At 38.4% G+C, this 24569-nt stretch overlaps 1 protein-coding gene across 1 annotated transcript in view; it reads left to right on the forward strand.

Annotated features, from left to right (window-relative positions):
• CLYBL (citramalyl-CoA lyase) overlaps positions 1-24569 on the forward strand; it is a 315713-nt gene that overhangs the window by 289560 nt on the left and 1584 nt on the right. The window contains exons 4-7 of the mRNA XM_023738521.1: positions 119-220; positions 2003-2096; positions 3335-3502; positions 8523-8647. Of these exons, the coding sequence (XP_023594289.1) occupies positions 119-220; positions 2003-2096; positions 3335-3502; positions 8523-8647 (489 nt within the window). The remainder of the gene's footprint in view (positions 1-118; positions 221-2002; positions 2097-3334; positions 3503-8522; positions 8648-24569) is intronic.

The raw sequence follows: 24569 nt of genomic DNA on the forward strand, positions 1-24569 counted from the left end.
AAAAAGGCTGGGATGTTACTTCCTCAGGTCAAAGACTTAAATACTACTACTCTGTCTACATTTCAGAGATTGTACATTTTTCTCCCCACTAATCACCTATGACACTTTTCGATTTCAGTTTTCAGACAAATTTTCATTCCACTTAAAAGGCCGAAAACTTGAACATCCAATGAATTTAATCCCTTTTGTGGAAACTGCAATGGGTTTGCTCAATTTTAAGGTAAGAAAATCATAATGTGGTTGATAAATTAGTATTTTATTTATCACCTAAAGAGAGCCTTCGTTTTCAATTTTAACATCTACTTAAAATATTTTCCTAGAAAGATTTATAAGCAAAGTAAATCTTGAGCATCATTTGTTATCTATATTAGACCAAAAACCAGGTTGTGAGCATCTTAGAAAACAAAGAAATTGGTTAAGCAGAAAAGAAGAGCTTCACAGTCCTAAATGTTTCAGTGAAATATTTATATATTCTTAGTAATAATTTTAATAATATAATCACTTTATAAATATGTGCTTTAAATCATTACATTTCTAGATTGAAAGAACATGGAAATTTATTTTGTCACCCTCATGAATTAACTTTGAATTATTCTTTTGTACCAACTGTCTTTTCACTGGGAAATTTTCCAGCCTCTTTGTCGAAACATTACCCATAACGTCCATCAAATAACATTCATATTTGTAAGTTAACCTACACAAATAATTTGTTGTATATTACTTCAATTTGCCACATTGGAACCTAACATATTTTCTAATATATATTGAGGAAGATTCACTGAGCCATGTGTTTTTAACCATTCCATGGCTGTAGTAAACAAACTGCCTTCATAAATTCATAGCTAGCTCGTTTTTCTCCCCTTTTATCAGTGGTTATTTATATTGTTTTCCAAAATACGCTTGTTTCCTCCTGACCTGGGGACATCAGTATAGCACCACCTTCTCAGAGGTTCTAAGCTACCTTTTTTTTAATCTCCAGAGTGCAGGAGAGAGAAATCGCTAAAAGCAAAGCGAAAAGACAGTTGAACTGTACTGGAGAGATTCTATGTGACTAAATGCTCCGAGATGAAACTTTGAGACCCACTGGACTGTGCAGAAGGGCCAGGGAGCTGCTGCGAGCTTCGAGCCTCGTGATCAGTATGTTTATACAACTAACCACAAATTCTTCCAGCCCGCCCTGGCACTCCCGGAATATAATCAAAAGCACATCCCTTAAACGCAACCAGATTCACACAGTGATTTGATTTCAAGAGCTGTTTCACCATATATTATTCTCTAATGTACTCAGAAGGCTTTACAACCTTTCCCGAAATTCATCAGCAGAGTCCTCACGCAGCTCTCATTTCTTCCCCGCCCACGTCTATTAGCATGTCGCATCTCCACCTTTTCAGATTCAGTTATATCCCTGACAAAGGCTATTTCATCTTTATTTTCTCTACAAATGGTGAAGCTACCTGTCATCTTAGATGACTTGTTGCATTTTTATTTTCCCCTCTGGAGTTGTAGATTCTTTGTTACGTAGGTATTTAATCCTGAGAACATTTGCTAAGAAATCTTGATCCCAATGCACATAAGCCAGTTAATTTATTTGATTGAAAAAGCCCTTCCTTCTCTCCAGTGGTTTTATGTTTGCTATTTGACAGTCCCTTGAAGCAAAAGCAAATTTTGGGAAAAAATATAAATAACGACTAGTACAATCAAAATGAGTTACCTCAAAGTTTCTCTAGAAATTCGATGCACTACGATTTGAACATTTGTAACTATATTAGTTATATTAGCAGCTACTGATGTTATCCATTAAGCAAAGTAAATATATACAACATACTTCATCTTGGACAGTACTAAATACCTTTCCAAAGGGGTAAATTTGGGCTAATGTTTTAGGACTGCTTTTAGCCAAACTGTGTTGGGAGTCAGAGCCTTGTGCTGCTGAAACGCAGCTGCTGCTTCTCCCCAGTGCGTGCGTTTCTCTGGGACCTGCTTCTGCTCTGCTCTCTTACAGGCTGTGTGTGAAGAAGCGCTGAAGACTGGGCCTCGAGTGGGTCTGGTGCTAGACGCTGTCGTTTTTGGAGGCGAAGATTTTCGAGCCAGCATAGGTGTCAAAGACGCATTTTCTCTCTCTCTGTCTCTCATTCTGTGTATACCTGTGTGTATATTTTTTCCTTTGTCTCTCATCAATGACCATTTACATGACCGCATATATCTGCCAGCCAGGACAGTGGTTCTCCAGCTGAGTACACCGCACTTCCTGATAATTCAGGACTCCTCCTAGCTGCCCCCGACCAGAACACTACATGGTTACTTTGGTTCATTTATAAAATAACAAAAGGCCTGTTGCAGCCCCTGATGTGTTCAGGAATAGACAGCATATACTTTGCTCATGATAAATGTATTATGTGAACAACCTCTCCTCTGCTTAAATATTTTGTTTTCATATCAGTCTGAGGGCTGAATTTAAGGCCGTTTCACATTGGCTTAAATTCATTGTTTTCTACTTTGAATGTAGTATGTAAACATTAATTAAAATAGAGCTTAAATTTCTCTTAAAATGTATTTCAGAACTCTTATTAAATATTCACTCAGATGTTACGCTGGTTCTTACTGATCTTCACCATCCCTGGAGCACTATGCTTCGGTCTGGGTGTGTGTATAACTAGAAACTGTGAGGTCAAAACCGCATAAAGCATTTCCAGAACCACAGTCCCAGTGAACCAAAGACACAAACGTCCCCCAAGCAGTTTCATAGGCCACATATAAACGGTGACCCTCGCAAGTGAAAAAAAAAAGTTATTTTAATACCAGAATTTCCAGGATCGGTGGACTACAGGAGGCCTACCAATACTTTCTGCCTCTCTGAAAACGAGTCCCCTCCATTTCCCAAAGTTTCTCATCCAAACCCTGAAGCTGATGCCTTTGATTCAGAGCTTCCGCTATGAGAGGGCATTGCAACGCCAGCATACACAATTCTGTGCTCAGTGTGAGAAGCTAGCCATTGCGTGGTGCTGTCCTTGGACTGGCCCACCCAGGATGGCAAGAAGGAAATGATATACAAGCAATCACTTGTAACCAGGTTCTATCTCCTGAAATGGGGGTGGGGCCTTTTCTTGCATGTCCAAGTACTTATGCTCACAGATGCCTGGCAAGATAAGACACATCATGGGATTTAAGTTGGCCTCCAATGATCCCTCTCTTCATTTTTGTCTGAATAATTATTTTGGCGGGGAACAGTTCGCAGGGAGATAGATGTCTTCACAAACTGAGTTTTTTATAAGAAACACCTGGGTTCCGTTTCCAAAATTGAAGTCTCCTTTTTCTGCCAATATCCCATTTCCAGGTGCAACAAGTAATAAAGACACCCAGGATATCCTCTACGCCCGACAAAAGATCATTGTTGTGGCTAAGGCCTTTGGCCTACAAGCCATAGACCTTGTGTACATTGACTTCCGCGACGGAGACGGGCTGCTGAGGCAATCAAGAGAAGGGGCCGCCATGGGCTTCACCGGTATGAGTCCTTCACCATCTCCTAGAAAGTGGGGTCTAGGTTAGCAAGCATTTCAGAAACAAAATAGATATTTAACCAGAAATTAGTACTGCTAATATAAGTAGCTATTTCATGTATTTTTTTCCACTATTTGAAATAAGAAAATGCCATCCAGGGCAAGAACCAGACAAGCAAATTGTAATGTTTTTCTTTGACTCTGCAAGTCAAAAATACAAATCACTTGTTTTATTTTCTCTTTACATTCATTACAGATTTTTTTGCAGCCCTGGAAAGTCTTTTGTTGCAGTTTTTGCTGATCTGAGAGGAGCGCTGAGGGTATTATAGAAGTATTTCAGAACAAATTATCATTAGAATTTGGGTAAGGTGAGCGGGGGCTTGCAGGGTACAAGAAAAAGTTGCTAAAATATGCAGAATATTAATTCCTTTCTGAAAACAATTTTGGTGAGATCTTCTTTGATGTGTTTCTGACTCATAACTAGCTCCCCCCTCCCGCCCCAATTTCAAGCCCCTCCTTTCTCTCATCCCCACCACTCACCTCCCAGTGAGTGTCTGGGCACCTGGCGACACCTACGGGCATTGGCAGGCACTAAGACCAGCGGGTCCCTTGCAATCCAGGCCTGGTGTACAGGTGGATAGAGTCTGTTGGTTGGTGTGCCCAATCACTCAGAGACCCCTGAGCCAGCAGAGAGCTGAAGATTTTGTTTTTGCAACAGAAATCTATTTTTTGAAAAACCACAATAGGATTCTACACACAAACATGTATATAGTGCAGTAACACACACATAAACACACAATCATGGATAAAACCACTATAAGCTCTTTTATTCTTATGTGTACTTGTGCTTAAAGCCTAAGAATATCAATGTCAGAAATGTACCCAAACCATGACAGAATGGGGGTAAAATTTGGAACAGAACCTTAAATTCCTAAAAAGCTGGAAGGAAAAAAAAAAGAAAAAAACAGACCTACTGGACTGGTTAAGACTGGAAGACTCCCCGAGACTGTTGCCCTGAGATACTCTCCAAGCCTTGAACTGAAACTAACCCCTAGGTCACCTTGTAGCTAAATAACAAATGGCTTGAAAAATAATGACTATCACCTGTAAGTACTGAGCGCCTTTAAAAAATCACCTATATGATGCCAAATGGCAAACGGCAACAATTACTTTAAAACAAAGATGAGAAGGTAAGGGGGCAGGGAAACTAGATTAATAGAAATGGAACAACTAGAATGGAAATAATGGAGAATGTTCATGCATTGTAAAGAATGTACCCAATATCACTGAACAATTTGTGTAGAAATTGTTGAATGGGAACCTAAACTGCTATGTAAACCTTCAACGAATAAAATATTATTAAACAAAAAAGAGAGAAATGTACCCAAATGACAAGGAAAGGAAAAGAGAAAAGCATCCATGTTATTCCTTTTATAAATATGTTTGAAATGTATCAGTTTAGGAGTTATGAAAGAAACATTTCATAAAGTAACCTTGAATTTAAAATGATTTAACCCAAAATACACTTGAAAGCCTTAAAAAGCAATTTTAGTGTTATATTACAATTGAGTAGAGCTCTGGCATTTGTTTTTGTGTTTTTAACATCAGAGTTAAAATAAATATGCTCCCTTATAGAGAAATCTATTTCAATTATCTGGACTATTCGTAAGTGAATCACCTACATTTAGTAGTGATTGAGGAAGAAAGTAGTCACTCTGCCACATCTGTGGTGCTGTTTGTCCCAGTGTCCTACTACACCTGACTCTTGCAACGACTGATTAGGATGTTGCCCAAATGGAAAATTTGGAGAAAAACGCCATGAAATCTCTCTAATCGATGCCGATGGTGTTAGCCTAAAATGTGTGGCTTTGGCTCCCAAGCAGCCAGATGTTGCTCTGAAATGGAAATTCAGTAAAAAACAGAAAACACTGAATTGATACTGGCCTCTGTCATAATCACTCAGTATGACGTGGGTTTCTTCAGCTTCCTCTGAGGTAAATGTTTGCTCCAGAATTTATAAGGTAGCTTGAGAGTTTGTCCAACATAAGGGACTGAATTAAATTGATCCCTAATTCAGTCACAGAAGAGGAGTTATTTCAGATCAGGTTTAAATTTGCAGACTGTGCCCAACTCGGCATAAAGAGCTTAGGGGCCTCGCACGTTGTTTTGCAACAACAGGGAGTATTAAGTCACAAAAAAGATGGAAGCGGGGAGAACAGGGAGGCACAGAGGGTGCAGTGCCCATTATATATTCCGGTGAACTAGTCAGTAAACTAGGCGTTACACTTTATAACCATGTTGACATTTTTAGAGAGAAGATCCTTTCTTGTCCTAATTATATTTCTACATACCAACAAAAGGTAATTTATCTGATAAGATATGGAATTATTGGTAGCATTTAAAAAAATAAGTGTTTTATAATGAGTATTTTAGACCACTCATGATCTGTTTGCCCTAATTATTTGACATTTAATTGTCAGACTTGGGCTTTGCACAAGGAGGAATGAGGGAAGGAAGGGAGAAAAGAAGGAAGGAAGGAAAAGGAGGGATGTGGGGGGAGGGAAGAATATACAGCCTATCTGAAACAGGCAATGAGAAGATTTAAAATCCAGTGAAAGCATTACGTTATCCATGACACTGATAAGGAATGCTAAGTCTGTGCTCTAAGGATTTTCTGTGCTTTTAAGAATTAAATATATTTTAATGAGTCAGAGTTTCTTAAAAGTTAGTCACGCAGCAAACAGTGGGTTATACTTTGTTTTCTACAGGGTCGTTTCACTGGGCCACGATCCATGTAGGTTGATCCTAAATCAATGCAGTGACTGTATAAAGGGCCGTTAACTTTAGGAAGATTTTTATAAGAAGAAACCCAAAATAAATCTTGGAATAAAGCTTTACCAGCTGACTTAATCATTACAGTTTCTCCAGTACTACGTGCTGAGAAGAAAGATTATAAATATGAGGCACTATAGGTTTCCTTCTTTTTTTGCGGTCTTTTGTAGAAGACAAAAATGACACCATCATACAGTTACCTAAAAGACTTGACAGGTATTGATTTAAAGCACGATATATCAAGTGGTACTGTAAAAAGGATTTCGTGGTCATAAATTTTAATGTCTTCCAATTTTTGCACCCTCTCAGTAACTTGTCAGTGACAACTGTTCTATATAAAATATTTGCTTCCTTCCAGCACAGCAGTAAAGTCTGTTCTACAGTTGTTGGAACACATGAGACGCAGCAAAAGAGAACTTCACATATAAAATGAATGTTCATAAATCTCTAAAACCTAATGCATATCTTAAAATTAACCTCACTACCAAAATATTGGTACTTGAAAGCCATTAGCAATCTCACAGGATTATTATAAGTAGTTTACGTTGGCCCTTCAAATTATAGTGCCTGTTCCAAGTAGTTCCCATGAAATATGGCTTTTTATACATCAGTACAAATTATGTACATAAATTATAAATTTCACGACTAAATAATTAGTAGGAAACTGACATCCTTTATTAATAATATTATAACAACTGTTAGATTATTTAAATATAATCTCAATACCTCCTATTGAAAAACCTCTCACTGGTGTTATTTGTTCCCAGAAATTATTCCTCCAGTCATTTAAAGCATCTTTCTTTACACGGGTTTCTAATGGTTTATTAGTATGTTAACAGTCAGATAAGAATGAAATAGCAATGTGAAGATGCTTTAATTATGCCACTGTAAAGAAGATACTATATTTATATATTTATCCACTTAAACACTTTTTCATGAAATACTAAAAAATATTTTTTTACAAAAATATTGTTCCTTTTTTTATTCAATAGAATAATGACAGTAGCAGGATTTGACTCTATAAAACAACAAGAATATAATTTGTACTTACTAAGTGTTAAAACAATTTAACGATTTCAACGGCAAAGAGAGTTGACGTAACAACAAATATACTTAGAGTAAATTATCATTAAGTGTGCATTCGTTTTTAAACGGCCAAATATGTCCATAATTTTATCATGTAATAAAATATAATCTCATTATTATAACATTAAATTATGTTGTATTTTGTTAATGCCCTGATTAGATTCCACATTTCCCTGAATGTTAAATTGTTTTTTAATGGCTGCATGATTTCACAGAATCCTGTGACTCTTAATCTTTGTATAATGTTTTTATTTAAAATCCTTAAACTTCAAAAAGAATCATCAAGCTTTTTTGAACCTATTAGTACAGAGGTGTATAAGTAGCCATCTAAAGGGAAAATATATACTCTTCATTCTATAAGCAAAAAGGGGAAATCTGGATATATTTTTGGATAGAGAAAATTTCTGTGATTTTATTGTAAAATTTTTAAATGATGTAATTTAGAGACCACAGTGTTCAAATTTGCCTTCTCTTTTACTGTACTGAATAAACTATTTTCATTGAAATTCAGTTTTCTGTTAGTGGTTATAAATGATTCACTATATTCAACGAAAAGAAAGAAAATTAAACATATTATTGAAAGACACTATTTGATGTTAGTACTGCTAAAAAGCTTTGTAAGCTTTATGAGAACAGGCCACTGCTAAGAGACATCATGGAAGGTAGGGTACTCTACAAAATAAGCAAAAGACGACTGATAAAATTTGAGAGAATTATCGTTTTTTTTTTTTTTTTTTTTACTTTAACTCACAATAATCACTCTAATTTGCAGACATTATCCTTTAGCGTTTCAGCCAAAGCAGTTATTCAAAGAGCTGCTCAGTCAATCCACCTGTAACTAAAAATGGGAGATTATCTGCACTTAGGTGGCATTTCTATAGGATCGGAAACAATTACTTCCATTGTTGTGTTTGTTCTTATGTGGTATTCTGGAAAATCCTGCCTGATTGCAGTTCTCTTTTTTTTTTAAAAAAAAAAAAGGTTCTAAAATAATTAGTTATTTAACCGACAGTCTGTGAGGCATTCAGGAGCCTCGCGTGGTTGAAACATTTTGTTTGAACATCTGTTTGTTGTTTCAGGTTGCCAATGTTATTAATCTTCTTGTAGGTAAGCAGGTGATCCACCCGAACCAAATTGCCGTGGTCCAGGAGCAGTTTTCTCCTTCTCCTGAAAAAGCTAAGTGGGCTGAAGAACTGATTGCTGCCTTCAGAGAACATCAGCAATTAGGAAAGGTAAATGTTTTGTTAATGCCTTGGGTGTAACAGGTGCTGAAAATACTATTCAGCTGTGGGGAAGAACGAAAAAAAATTGTTGTTTGCATAGTTTAAAAAAAAACTCATTGTATTTTTTGTTGGTTTCTTTTTTTTTTTTTTGAGGGGGAAGGCAACATTCATCGGTGAGAAAATTGCTTAAAGTAGATTTGTTCTTCCCACTGTCGTAAATATATCACTAACTGGCTCTGGAGTCCCTCGTTTTATTCTTTTCGTAAACTATATTGGCAGCCTTAGAGAAAATAGAAAACGTCTATTTAGTTTTGCTCTGCGTACTTCAATGCAGCATTCCTGTGAAAATAATTTTAGATCAAAGTGAGAGCAAGTTGTAATGAAATAAACACAGTTTGACCAAATGTTTCTTGTGGAGAGAAGAAATAAATTTCAAGTGATTTTAACTTTGGGGAGGAAAAAAAAAAAGTACAAAAATCTCCTCAGGTTTAGTCATTCAGGAGTGGGAGGTTGTCCATGTATTTGTATCCATTTCTGGACCTGAGATCTGGATGGAATGGAAAGCAAATTAACACTGGAGTGCGGTTGTTCCTAATTTAGTGCATCATTGAGTCTCGCGTTTCCTGCGCTGTGGGTTTCTGCTATGTAAATATTGCAGGGGTGATGCACAATCTGTCTCCACTTTGTGCCAGTAACACTTATATTAGGTGTCGCCTCAAGGAAGATTTTATGCGTTTCAGCATCGTCAGTTAATTATCTTAAAGGTTATTTGCAATAATACCATTTGCCTCTTTTTAAGTGGAAAGGGGGAAAAGTTGCATTTATAAACCTATCCTAGAGTTAACTATCCAGACTTGGCCTTGTTACTTACAGGAGAGGTGAAGTTTTGATGTCTACAGTGCAAAATTACACAGACAGGAAAGAATATGGAAAAATGATTAAGGGTCTGAGGTTCAAAGCAAACAAACAAAATACTTGTTTTTCAGTGGTGAACCTGTGAAAAGTGTCTCATGAATGTGAGAAGGGTCATTTGTACGTTTCACCAGCAGTAAAAACACCTGAAAATCCAGGGTCTGGCTAAAGTGGGTGCCAATGTTAAAAGGGTGTTCCCTCCCTCTCTCTGTGGATACCTGTCTTCAACTCCGAATGTGCACACATGCTTAGTCTCGCACACACATGCACACACACACACACACACGCACGAACACACATGAGTTCATCTTTGCACAAACTTGCACTTAGGATCCAAAGTAAAATATGTGAAATTGGAAACTTCCGATTTGGACTTACACCAATTCTTTTCATTTCCAACCAGCAGTGGCCATCACAAAAAGGTTGTGCTGCCTAGAAAAATATTTTATGTCAACGTTTTAGATCCATTTCTCTATCTTAACCAAAAAATCTACATCCTACATGAGTAAACATTAATGTTTGCCTAAAGAGTAGAGCTATGTATGCTTCGTTCATATTTGCAAATAGGTCCATCCACTCCCCTCTCGGTGCCTGCCCGTACACACCGAATGCTCCTGCGCCTCTGGTGGGGGCCTTAAGACCAGCGGAGGGTGTGCATATGATAGTACTTCCTGCTGAAAGAATAAACTGAGGCAGGAGATGAACCATGAAAATGGCAGACCTAGCAGACTTCCAATCTGGACCGGCACTGCCTCCAAGAGGAGTCTAAAATGGGTTTCACATTGGACAACATCAAAGAGGCCACCTGTCGTTGTACGCCTCTGGGGTGGGGGGGTGGGCGGTAGAGGTTACCCTAGATTTCAGTAGCCCAGCAGACATAATTCAAATGAGAAACACTATTTTACTGGCTTTTAAGTTCTTGAATCTTGTAAACAATATCTTTCCATTGTATTTAGAAAGTGTTGTTCCCAGGGAAAATTGTCCCAAAGTATCCAATGCCTTTTGATGGTGGCAACTTAAATGTTAAATTATGAACTGTTTTTTAATAAGAAACACCCCCTTGTTGAGCCATAAGCTTTCACAACAGTGTGGCAGCCACAGAAATTAAAGCAGAGGGGTGACTAACTATTAGGTCATTTCTTCCCTGACCCATTAGTGCAGGTTTGTTTCCTACAGCAAATTCTCTTGGTGCTTTGTCCAGCAAGGTTTAAATGATTCAAGTAATGGGGCTTCCAGTGGGGACATACGGTTATTCTATCCAGTTAGCATGTGTCTTTCACTTTGCCTGTAAATTGGCTGGTCACAAAAATTGGGTCTGCAGGTAGGTGACTCAGGGTCTTGAGGGGATCTTGGAGTTTAAATAATGTGGGTTCTGTTTGTAGAGATTAAGTGTAAATAGGTGGCTTGGTTGTATAAAGTATTGCTTCCAACAAACATCTAATCTGTTTTATTTCAAATGTGAATGAAAACATGAACACTCTTGATACTTTGTCCAAAGCACAGGTGACTCTCAAAGACGGAAAACTGATGGTTCATGTCTTAGTGAGACACTCATAAATTTCTAAAAATCTTTCTTCCCTCTTCTGATGAAAATTTCATCCAAATAATACTTTTAAGTAGAAATAATCCAAGAAGGCAAAATTGTCTATCTTTGCTTTTCTCTACTTCTTCCTGCTTCCATCTTAAATTATATCCTGCCGTAAGGCCAGAAATATAGCTGAAGTTCACACAGTTGATGCTGGGTCATTTGTGTTCTCTAAAGAAATAATAATAATTCTTATATTAATAATAATAGTAATAGAAATAAACTTTCTACCTTTTCTTCCTGTCCCCTCTGAATAACAAAAATCATGGGACTACTTAGATCCTGAGCAGATAAATTACTAGGGTTCAGTCTTTAGTATAATGAATTTTTGTTTATTTGTTTTAATTAGAAATTCTAAGGAAATAAAGTTTGCTGTCTTGTTTAATGTCGAGTGAAAAATATTTCACATTAAAAAGTAATAATCAGCTCATGTAATCAATCACTGTTTGACAGGTGTTGATACTTGTGGCTGCTTTGTTTCAAGAAACTGGAAGATATTTTTGAACTAAAAAATGTTGCTTGGCACAACAGTCCTCGCTAGTAAGAATTAAGTCTGTAGACTGGTATTAGGGACTGTAGGTCATCTTTTATCAAAATCTGTTGGAAAAAACATTAAATATTCTACATAACCTATGCTCCTATTTTAATTCCCATAAACTAAAATATTTCTAAATTAGCTGATATCAGCTATGAGCTACCCATCCACAATACTAATCAACCTGATTCTTTTTTGTATCCTTTAAGAAAAATGTAGTGTGAGATACAGCCTGCATGTCCTTAATTTTATTAGCCTCAAATTATTTGGTAAAAATACTTTAGCCAGGATAAATCACTTCCATGTGATCTGTTTTAAATTTATAAAGCATCACCTTAAAAGTTAATTCCATTTTTTTGCCACCTTTTTAATAATCATGGTCATTCCAATAATATTTGAAAAGTCTGCATTCAGAATTGAATTTAGTATTGCTTATTAAAGAAATGTGGTTTTTTAACAGTTATTTTTAATTAACAAAGAATTTTTTTATGTAGTATAATAATTGAATAATTGACATAAAACATATAATAAAACAGTTAATATTAACTGATATCAATAGAAGCCATAATTTGTTTATGAATAAATACATACATATTTACACTATATATACACTCACGCATGTATGATAGTGTGTATTTTTCATGTTTATATTATGTATAAACTTAGTGCTATTTTTTTATTATGTTATTTATCGCTCCTTAGGCAAAAATGACATATAAAGGAAAGAGTCCATTGCTTTTTTAAGTGATCACTAATCACCAGAAATCTTAATATAAGAATCTACTATGTCTTTCCAAATGGAGACTTTAACAGAAAACTAAAAGAATAGTAAAATGTTGATAGTTTTTTTTAAGGTACTTTGCTAGAATCGTCTTATTTTTGCAATATCCAGCTACAAACATGGCTTTGCTTCATTTTTCGTTTTTCTAAGGACTCCCTCCCCCCACCCGCCAATCTGATTGCTGTAATGCTTTATTCAGCTTTAGGGGAATTTGGTTAACTTCTTTACTATTTTTCATTCATTATGGCTTTGCAAGCTGGATAAGTCTCATGGAAAGGGAAGCGTTCATCTTAATAAAAATCTAGGTTCAATCGCCAATTACAAAGGTCAAAAACAAGGTCACTACCTAAGATAACAAGGTAAACATCACACATAACTGGAACATTCTACTTTCACTCAATAATAATAATTATTATTATTCACTCAAGAATAATAATGCAAATTAATAAGTTTGCATTAATAAATTCTCTGCTGGAATATAAATTAGGAACCTATATCTTAATAACGAAGGATAAAAAACGAGAGTGGGATTTTTTTTTCCTTCTGTAAGTCTTTTCAACTAGGAAATTACAAAAAGTAATAAATTTCCACCACCGCCCCAAATACTGAAAGCAAATTATTTTCACAGGTATCTGATTGCGGCTCACACACCTTTCATTTGCGTTTCCAAATGCAAGGCTTTACAAAAGAAATACTGTTTGGTCCAGATGGCCTTCTAGAAGGCTCCCTGAGAGAACTCAGAAGTCTCTCTAGCCAAAAATACTGTCTCCGCTGATTCAAGTGCCAGAAATCCCACTGCCAGTCTTTCACGCAGATCAAATAAACCATCTAAAGATTTGGTTGTTGTCTTTGTCAGCTGAAAAGGTTGGTTCCACTTACAGACGACAGTGTAACCTCTGACACCCATCCAGCCCCACCACCCACAGCCTCTCTCCGCTTTATTTGTGAGCTGTAATGCTAAAATCAGAAATCACAGAGGTGATTTCTGTGATAATGAAAAGATGAAGGGACATTACTCTTGAGGTTTTTTAATAACAGCATTTATCCCTTTATTTCCTTGGCTCAATTACATTGTCAGAACGATATGCCATAATTTTGACTTTGAAAAGTCAAAGTCTTAGAAAATCTGCTGATAACGACTACTTTAAGATTGATTTGATTGATAGCAAATTGTAAATCTTTAAACATTTAAAGCAAGGCAATAAAAATCTAGTGCTGCTTACATTCTATTTCATATATATAGATATGTGAACCTGGTAATTTTTTTTGTCACTATCAGGAATTTGGAAACCAGTTAGCTAAACAGTATTTACTAATTGTCTATTTACTGTGTTCCTATTTCTAAAATGTTACAATGTTGCAGGGAGGTGTGTGATATGTGTGTGTGTAATTTTTTAATACGTATTTTAGTGGCAGATGGCTGGATCAGTATTAGAGGGCAGGAGCTCAAGTCTGCAGGTTAAATCTGGTAACTTTCAAAATTGTTTAATTTATAACATATCCTTAAGGACATTTTTAATCAAAATATTTTTTATTCTGGTTTATATTTTTCAGGATTTTTTTGTTTGTTTGTTCGTTTGTTTCCAATTTCAAAATTTTCTTTGGTTGGATGAAACCACAGAAATCTTCTAGTCAAATCCCTTCAGCTTATAGTTTAATAAACTGAAACCCAGAAAGGGCCAAGGTGGTGGTATAGCTGGGCTCAAAACTCAGGGATCCGTTTGTGAAAAAGATGTGAACATAGATAGCATAAATGCGGTTTCAGTTTCATCCCCCTGAATCTCCATGCTAGCGACTGAGAGACTAGACAGAGCCTTAAAAGTATTCAGTCACAAACAAAACGCGAATTCAGATCGTTCAGATTAGCATCTTTTTCTTAGTAATGCATGTATTTTTTTAGCATGATGAGGAAGCAGAGAAGACTGAGTCGGTGCCTTCCCAACCCTCTCCGCTCCTCCCTCCTTCTCAATTCTGTCCTTCATGTGTCCACCTCCTGCCCCCAAAAGTCTTCTGCTTGGCTCTGATCACTGCAAACTCCATTCCATGTCATTAGTTATCATTCGTGCAATTGGAAACTGGAGCAGGACTGGAGAGCCTTTGGCAGAGAAGCCATATCTAGCCTGTTGCTTAATTTCATCTCGATGACAGGCTAGATACCCTAAGTCATGTTCTCGGTTATGCCTATGGTTGCCCAAACACACTATGGCTGTCAGTATGTCTGATAGCTATATCCAAATAAGGACCGTGGAACGATGGTTCACTCCTCACACCTTTCTTTCTCTCTCCCTTACGTGGTGTTTCTCCCTTTTAATACGTATGGTGTGTTTCTATGGTTGGCTTTCCTCTTTCTTCTTCATTTTCCTTGTAATGAATTCTTTCTTATTTCATCCTTTTCTTTATGACTGTCTCTCCCTTTCCCACCATATCTTCATTCACACCACACGTCACCACCATCCCTTAACTTCTCTACTTGAAATGACTAGAAGTTCAGAGCACACTTACTTTTCATTGTACTTATTAATTTTGTGATTATTTTTTATATTACGATCAGGTAAATGCAATTTTTATCTCATTTAAAAATATGTGAAGTAAGCATTTCTATAATTAGCAATTGTTTCACTTTGCATTGGTGATCCTCAAAAGCAAAAAAGGGGGAGTGTCTCATTACTACCCTAGAGAATAAAGAATTTTTTCTACTATTATCACATACCTCCCTGCAACAACTTGGCCAGAAATCGGTATACAATAGACATTTAGTAAATACTGTTTAGTTAATCGGTTTTCAAATTCCTGACAGCGATAAAAAAAAAATTATTGGATGTACTTTGAAAAGTGTATGATACTGAACTTTTGCTCTCTTCTAGAAAAAAAATTAAAGAAAAAATTTTCACCAATTCTGTTCACCAGTTGTATTTAGAAAAAGTTACCAGTATTTTAGTAAGTCGTCTAGAGTTCAGAATACTGTCTAGTTATATTTCGTTTATATTTGTTTTCCAATGAAAAAATGAATCTACAGCGTATAAAATAGAAGAAGTCTAGCATTATTGATGTTAAACTGCAAACAAACTGCTATAAAATGGCATTTATTCTTTGCTTTTCTCCTAGGCAATGCTAGTTTAAATTTGGCATAAAATATTTTAAATACCCAAAAATATTTATACATTTGGCCTGGCTACATATTTGTGTAAATATGTTTACAAATAAAAAAATATTTTAAAACAAAATCTCTAGTTTCAAAAATATCTGAGGTTGAGGTGAGAGTTGCAGAACTCTATATAATTACTCCCACCCCCCAAAAAAAATCAATGAATTATACACTTAAAACAATGAATTAATTTTATGGTATGCAAATTATGCCCCAATAAAACTATTTTTTAAACTGAGAAAAATTAAGCACAAAATCTAATTTGCTAGCAAATGTATGGAAACACCTTTAGATTTCAGCAGGCTTACAAATCCAATTGTTTTCTCCTCGGTAGGCAGCTTTCCATGTTGCATACTTGACTTGCTTTTCCAGATTTTCTTATCAAAAGACATCTAAAATATAGACTTGTCTATTCCTGTCTGATCATTCTGCCTGAATTTTTATTAGGGTAAATCTTTGTTGCCTCCATTTTGTGGACTCTGAGAATTTTAAAAGCAGAAGGTGCCCTTGGGCCTCCCATATCTGTTTGTAACCTAAAGATGATTCTGGTCCAGTAAAAACACTCCATTGTCTGCCCCAGCAGGTAGATGACTCCAAATGGCCACATACTAATGGACCCAAACCTTCATTTCAGCTTTCCCCCCTACTCTTCAGCCACCTTGACCTTCCCTGCCTTGCCTCTGCCAAATCCAACTTCCAAATTTTCTAATGCTTCTTCTTTTCCCTTCTGACTTCCTAAAGCTATTGATAAAGTCCCAAAACAATCTCCTTTCCACAAGAGCCTTACCAATGTACAACCCATTAATTCTCCTATTTTCTATCTAGGGCTAAAGCTCAATAAGTTTGTTTCCTTTTTCCAAAGCCAAATGGTAATGCTGCCTAATAATTTTATATTCCACTCAGTTCCCCATTCCAAAGAATGGCCCCTTTTAGTCACAAACGCATCCGGTTATCAGTCTGTGCTGGACCTCTTCCTTCTCCTGTTCGTCCTCTGCTGAAAAGTCTGTCCTCTGTTTCAGCACAGTCTGCCAGTGTAAGTGACGCTCCTGGTTTCAGATCACCTACGTTTGATTCGTTTCTCCTCCAGCTGGTATTCTAAGTTTTTTAATTATTTTGAATTTATTTGTTTTCCTACTGATACTGTGCCAGGTATATAAAACCCCTGAGATTAGTTTCTGTAAGGAGTCATTTCATCTGTGGTGTACGAGAGTTTAGAGAGGACTGCAAACTTAAGGCATGAGTCCGCCTCTACTCATTGCATCTTCAAGCACATCACTGTCTCTCCGTGCCCTTAAAGCTACTATGAAGTCTTAAAATCCTGTTTTAATTCAAATGTTCTGCTGCTCACTGGGCTTTTATGTGGTAAGTAGAGCTAAATAATCTCTGGCTAACAAGAACAGTAGCAATACAAGTAGCAGGCATGGTAATAGTAATCGGGGAAGTAGTAATAGTAATCGGGGTAAAGGTATTGGTAACGGTACAGGCACTGGTTGAAACAGTGGTAACTAGTGGTGGTGGCAATAGTTACACTCCCAGTTACCAAGAGCCTATCATGTGACAGGCCATTGCATGCCTGCATTTTTTTAATATATAATTTATTTCATCTTTTTTTGTTGTGGAGAATATACACAGCAGAACAGACACCAATTACACAGTTCTACATGTGCAATTCAGTGTGCATATATTGCTTTATTTAATCCTCGCAACAGCCCTACAAAGTAGGTATTATCGGCATTTTAGAGATGAAGACACTGAGACTCAGAAGGGTCATACAGCTAGGAAAAGCCAGAGCCTGGATTCAGATTCCCGTGTAGCTGATCCCAAAGCCCATACTCCTAGCCTCAGTATGCAGCCACCTCAAACCCAGAGCCCAGAGCAGCAAGGCCCTTTTTCTCTCTGTGTATCTCTGTGACCTTTTGTTTCAGCCTCACCCTCTCAGAACGCGCCCTTCCTGTAAGTTATCCAGTTGCTGTTTGTTGGAAAGTCACAGGGAGCTGCTTGGAGCAGATGGTCACTGGCGTCCTCTCGGGACCAGCACTCACCTGGCAGGAGCTTTCTGGAGCATGTGCACCCTCTGCTCCCGTTCTCCACTGGTGGCCCCCGGCTCGGGTTTTAAAGCCAGAAGAGCTCCAGGGGAAAGCCAGGGGTAGGGATGGGAAGGATAAGGAAGGAGCTGCTTCTGGCATTTCCACCCATCAGAACTTGGGAGATAAATCCGACAGTGCTACCCAGGATGCAGGACCACCCCACACCCACCTTGAGGCCTGCTGCGGGGGTGAGGGCTGAAGGAGTCTGCTCCAGGGCCAGGATTCTCCCTGTACTCCCCAGTCAGATATGGAACTAACCTCCTTCAGCTGTTCCAACTGTTACATTCTTATGAACCATTTAAAGGGCTTTCCCATGAAAGGCCATGGAAAGTCACCTGTGTGAATTTCCGTGATAGAGGTAACAACAGACTAGCACAATGGGAATTTTTGTCCATGTTAAGGGACTTCAGTTGAACTTTTAGAAATTTTACACAGAGAGAGATTTTTTTTAAAACCCATTGCCTTCGAGTCAATTCTAACTCATAGTGACACTATAGGATAGCGTAGAACTGCCCCACAGGGTTTCCAAGGCTGTAATCTTTACAGAAGCAGACTGCCACATCTTTCTCCCCAGGAGCGGCTGGTGGGTTCGAACTGCCGACCTTTTGGCAATCACTATACCAACAGGGCTGCTAAAGATATATTCGCATCTGTAAATTATCTGGCAATAGGAATAAATGGCTGAATTCCTGAATTAAATGGCTGAAGTAAAATGCTGAATTTTAATCAAAATGTTATTTAACTACTTATCAAATTATCACTACAATTTAAAGTGTTAAAAAGAAAAAAAAGCATTTTCTCTGTTTCCCAAGTCTTTGGTAATATTCTTATATTATCTTCATGACAATTTTTAAAGATGTTTATCCATAAAACAGAAGGTTACCAATATTCAGAAGCATATACAAGGATCCAATGTCAGTACTTTAAACCTTCTAACAAATGTTTTTAGGACTTAAAAAGTCATTCCCATATTGTAGTGTTGAATTTTTTCTCATTGAAAATATCCTTTAGCATTTCTGATTATAATTATAGTAAGAGTTTTCAATTGAAAACTTAGGCCGGAAGCATTTATATATCAGTTTTTCCCAAATTCAGTTATTAAAATTGCATTTTCACACTTTTGCTTATCTGTATATTATCTCTATGTTAATATTTAATATCGTTACTTAAGTCAACTCACATTTTTTCAGCCTCAACCTAATACTATCCCTGAAATAACAGTTTGATATGCCGGTTATTTTGTATAAATCACATTCACATAAAATTTTAAAATGTTATATATAAAATAAATATGTAAGGTGAAGAAGCCTTAGATTCTGGCCCTATACTTCTTATAAGTTCCCTGAAACAGTTAACTAATACTGGACCCCAGTTTTTTTCATTTGTAAAATAGAAATAATCTTGTCTTCCCCACAACAAATGAGCAAATGTCTTTGAAAATATTTTGTGAAAGTATAAAGCACCACCAAGTGAAATCCCCTTTTTTGGTAATGGGTCTTCCTAGTAATATTGCAAACCCCCCCCCCCCCATTTTCAATTTGGAAACTAATATCCATCCTACAGCTTACTGAGGACTGCAGTTAACTAGGGGGGTAGGGTACAGTTGCTGAGGGAATTTTTCTGTCTCCTCCTTGAGGAAAAATGAGCATCATTTCCTCCTGCTACCCGACCCCAGGTACCCAGGCAAACCAAAAACCCATTGCCATCAAGTCGATTCTAACTTATAGTGACCTTATAGGACAGAGTAGAACTGCCCCACAGGGTTTCCAAGGAGCAGCTGGTGGATTCTAACCGCCAACATTTTGGTTAGCAAACCCCACACACCAGCTCGTCTCTGCCCCATGCCCCTCTCTTGACGTTCATTTGGCATCCCTTACCTTCAAAGCATGACTTTAGAAGTACCTGTTCCTGGAAGCCCTTCCCTGGCCAAGCCACCCCCATTTTGATGGTTCCTTCTCTCTGGGGCTCCTTTGCCCTCCAGCACCACAAATGTGACATATGCTATTAAGTCATTTCCATGAGTTCACCTGACCCCAACCCAATGTTACATTTTTTGAGGTCTGCCACTGTGTCCTACTGAGGGCTTAGCAAATGCTGGCCAACTGGCCCATGACTTTTACCAGACCAGGAAACAATCACGTGGTGCAGAAAGGCGCTTGCAGGTAAGGAGAGAGGAGAAAGGTAAGGTAGGAGCTGGAGAGGCTTGTGGGACCAGGGATGACTCCATTTTCTCACATCACTCTCCCCTCAATCACCCAGCTCGAGCCCCACAAAAGAGCCAGGCTCCACTCTCAGCCGTCACACCCCCTCGTCCCTCTCCCCAGATGCTCTCCCTTCCCTCCTGCTCCTTTCGCCTGGTTAGCTGCCACTCACCCTTTACATCTCACTGTAAACATACTTCCCAAAGGAAGCCATCTCTGATCCCTGTTACCCTGTGTTCTGTGCCAACGCTTACCTCACTTGTAAGTAAATAATAATTTCTATACTTATCTAGTGTCTTTTCCCTCCGTTAGACTGAAAGCTCCATGAAGGCAGGGACCACGTGTTCTTGTTCCCTGCTGTCATCAGTCCCAGTGGCTAACCTATGCCGAGCACGCAGTCAGCCTGAACATGTGCTGGATGGTGAATGAGCAGAGGATCTTAGACCCGAGGGGAGGAGGGGCTGCACAGCCTCAGGGGATGGGGCAAGAGGCAGAACGCCAAGAGCCTGGAGTCAATAGCGTAGGACCTCAAGGCATATATGCCGGTGACTTCAGAACCCAGCAGTCGTGTATAATAGCACAGCTTTGCCCAAACAACCACAGTGCCTTGCTGGTGCCCAAAATAAAAGAGAAAAATGACCAACTATCTAATCTGTGCCTCTGTTTCGTCAAGACTGTGCTGTTCCTCTTTGTTGTCTTTGTTTTTGTTTAGTTTGTTGTTGTTATTTGTTTGTTTCCTATCATCATCAGGTCAACATTCATTGAGCAACTTCTATACCTGGCATGTACTGGGTGCTGGGTTCTGAGGATCCAAAGATAGGTGAGACATGGCTCTGCCCTCATGGGCCTCACAGCATAGTGAGAAAGACGGCCGTGTAAACAGATAATTACGGTAGAGTGTGACCAGTGCTATAAAGACAGGCTGTGTAAGGAAAGGCAGGAGAGATTAGCTCCACCAGGGAAGTCTTGAAATGCTTCACAGACATAACATCTTCTGACGTCCTTAAACATAAGAGGAGTTTGCCAGACAGAGAAAAGGGCATTGAGAGCAGAGCAAAGAACATGTATGTGAGGTGCCGAGCTGTAAACTGGCCCGGTATGTGTTGGAGACGGGGTGAGGGGAGGAGACCAGGCTGAGAGAGGAGGCAGGGCTGGCCGTGGAGAGCCTGGGAGTCCCTGCTAAGGAGTTTGGGCTTTATTCTGTAAGTCCAAAGAAAGCCAAAGCAGACTTTTAAGCAAATGAATGGGTCTGACCAGATCAGTTTTAGAAAGATAACAGCATGATCCCAACGAGGAAGGTGCAACTCCCCAAACAATGTCCTGGCACTCTGCCAGTGAGACCTCTGTTAGATAGTCTAGGAGCCAGGGAGCACTAAGTGTCTAGTAACCAAACTTACGTCCTCAAAAGGAATATCAAAACCAAATTCTGAGACAAGGCCATAACAGGGCCTGTCCAAGGATTCTCCAAGTAGGATAGATTAGAAAATAGGGAAGAAAGAAGAACAAAATGGTGCCCATCAGACTATCCCTGTTGTGAGCATCGTCTTACCCCTTTCTTAAGGAATATCAAGGAGCAGTTGACTTGTTAGTAAGGAAGAACCACATACATTATCACAGAAGGTCATGGCTGAGGCTGAGAAATTGTAGCAAGTCAAGGGGATAACCAAGATCTTGAAGAGTGATTTCTATAGATAGTGGCCAACACTGACTAAAAGTTTTAGGGATTCATTGGGAACTGTTGTGAGGTTAATAATTCATTGGGCAAAAGACTTAGTGCCACCCAGGAAAAGGGTGTCACTAAGAAAGACTATGACAGCTTTACTCAAATATTATCATTAATGTCAACAGAGAAATCCCTATCTTAGGGATCACAGCAACCCCATCATCATAATGTGCCAGGGAGAACTCCCTCGATGCCCAGATAAGTTATTCGAAAATACACTGAGTAGGGAAGCAATTAGATCAATTTGTGATTTCTAGGAAATTACTCTTTTAATACTCTAGGAAAGAAATTCACGAGTACTAAGTGCCAGAGGAGTTCCTACATGGTGCAAATGGTTAACGCACTTAGCTGCTAACCAAAAGGTTGGAGGTTCAGTTCAGCCAGAGGCATTTCAGAAGAAAGGCCTGGAAATCTACTTCTGAAAAATCAGCCACTGAAAATCGTATGGAGCCCAGTTCTACTCTGACACACTTAGGGGTCACCGTGAGTCAGAGGTGACCCCACAGCAACTGGGTTTTTAAGTGCCAGGAATGCAAAATAATATGAGTATCTCCCATAGTTGTAAATACTATGTCATCATCACCGGCATCATCATCACCACTTTTGCCACCAAATAGTCAGATACACCCCAAGAACATCAGGGTCTGATAAAGGTAATGTTACTTCTTATCACCAGACAATGACCGAGGCGTTAGAAAAAAACCAAACAGCCCAAAGGTTATTGTTTTCCTTCTTATGCAGATAACATGTATGCTGTGGTGATGTTGGCCCTTCTCCAGGCTTCTAGAATCAGGGACATGGGTATAATAAGATGTGCCAAAGTAACTGACCAGTGCTTTATTACAACAAACAACTCAATGGGTATTTGTTGAGTAAAAGCTCATTGTATCCCAAGCACCATGGCAACTATAGTGGGAAATGCATGACATTGTGATAGGTATACGGTAACGGATCTCTGTGAACAATGTAAAGATGATCCTGATTGGATAAGAAGGGCAGCCATTTAAGACCCTCGGATCTTTTTTTCTGTGCCCTGCTCATTACATTGTCTCTTTCTCTAATTCTTGTTGTATTTTATGGCACTTGCTTCTTTTCTTCCATCTCCTCCAGCAAACTGTAAGCTACTTGAGGGCAGAGGTCAGTCTTATCTATCTGTGACCCCAGGTGTCTTACCCAGGACCTGACAAAAGAAGCTTCTCCATAAAATACTTGATAGATGAATGAGTGGATGAATGGTGAATAACCTAAGAAAATTAAGTTATTGGGCATCTTGAAGATGCCTTAGAAGAGAAGGGCATCATTTACAAAAGGCTGGAAGAGGACTCTCACTTTATGTAGCTGCATATCAAGCCGGCCCAGCCATTTCCATCCAAGGAATAACACAGAGGTTCTCAAACCTGAATGTGCATTCGAATCATCAGGGGATGATTGCAGACCTTCTGTATCAAACCATACAGGATTGGGCCCAGGATGATTCTCATTCAGGTGGTCAGAGAACACTTTCAGTCGATAAAGGGGTAAGCGCAGGCTTCATCCCAGCCTGTTACTTACTAGCTCCAGGGCAGACTAGGGCAAGTTTCTTAATCTCTTTGTGCCTCAGTTTCCTCTGTTATAAAATGGGATGGATAACAGTATCTACCTCATAGTGTTGTTCTGAGGATGACATGAAATGAAGCATGTAAAGCGCCAGGTACAGTCCCTGGGACTAGGAACTGCTCTATAAAGTATAGCTATGATTATTATTGTGGTTCAGGTCTTTAACCACAAATAAATTACTATTTAAAGGCATTTTAAACAAAATTACAGTCTGACTCTTCAAGCTGAATAGAAGTCCCCTTGTACCTTAAAATTAACTTTTTGGGATAGTATGCCAGTTTCTCAGGAAGGCATTGGGCTGTGAAACTGAAACTTATCTATAATCATTCCTTAAAGAATGTTCCAAACCCTCCCTACATATCCAGATAGCTCTTTGACAAATTGCATTATTCCAAATCCCAGCCAGCAGACAGTTGACATTTCACATGTAAATCCCTGTTAAAAAACCAGCCATATATTAGGTTGATACACAAAAGCATGAGGATATTCATATTAGACAGTCTAATTCTGAGCACCAAAGTCCACGAACTGCAGAGGTAAAGGAAACATGGGACGAAAATGCTGGATTTGGTTTTCCAGATTAAGCTTAATAAAGGAAGTCAAGCATAATCTGCCACCATAGAAGAAAGAAATTATCGCCCTGTCTTGAGAAACTACATGCATGGGGAACCCAAAGCAAATTCGGGGAACATGACACAGACCCGGGGCTGTCATTTCCATCGGCTGTGCATCATTTTGAGTTCATATGCATCTATGCTAATTTCAGCTCTCCAGCCTATTATTTAGGCCTTCGCAGGACAGATGTGCTGTTTTACAGGGCCATAATCCACTTGGTGGGCGGGTAACCAGGAGGCCTTTGGTCTTCATCATTTACTCCAATAAGAAAACTAGACTATTGCCTTGTAAAACAGCATGTGTCCCATGCCCTGATTCCACATGGAATGCTAACCTACGGAACACCCTCTGAACTTCTAACCAAATTCATAAAATAAAAAGCAATACAGAGGCAGCTAGGAAGAAAATAAGTATTTAGATCATAATTAAAATCAACAGTAAGAATTCATCATGGTCACAGATGACCAAAACTAGCTCTAGGCTGAATGAAATTAGGCCAAGGCCGATCTGGGGGTATAGATGGTAAAAATCAGAGAGCTGGAGAGAGTCTTACAGTACGAGATTTTAGCCCACACAGATGTTCATGTGAATCAGACTTCTCATTGTAAGGCTGAGAAGGTTAGGCGCTGTATGTGAAAATTCTAATTCTAGTAAGTTTTTAAATCTCTCTCAACTCAAAGATAAATTCTGAAGACATTTATATCCCACCAATTTTTTTTTAGCCTTCCTCCAACATATAACCCTCAGTTAC

The sequence above is a fragment of the Trichechus manatus genome, unplaced genomic scaffold (genome assembly GCF_000243295.1).
Source record: "Trichechus manatus latirostris isolate Lorelei unplaced genomic scaffold, TriManLat1.0 scaffold00118, whole genome shotgun sequence".
Taxonomy (NCBI): domain Eukaryota; kingdom Metazoa; phylum Chordata; class Mammalia; order Sirenia; family Trichechidae; genus Trichechus; species Trichechus manatus.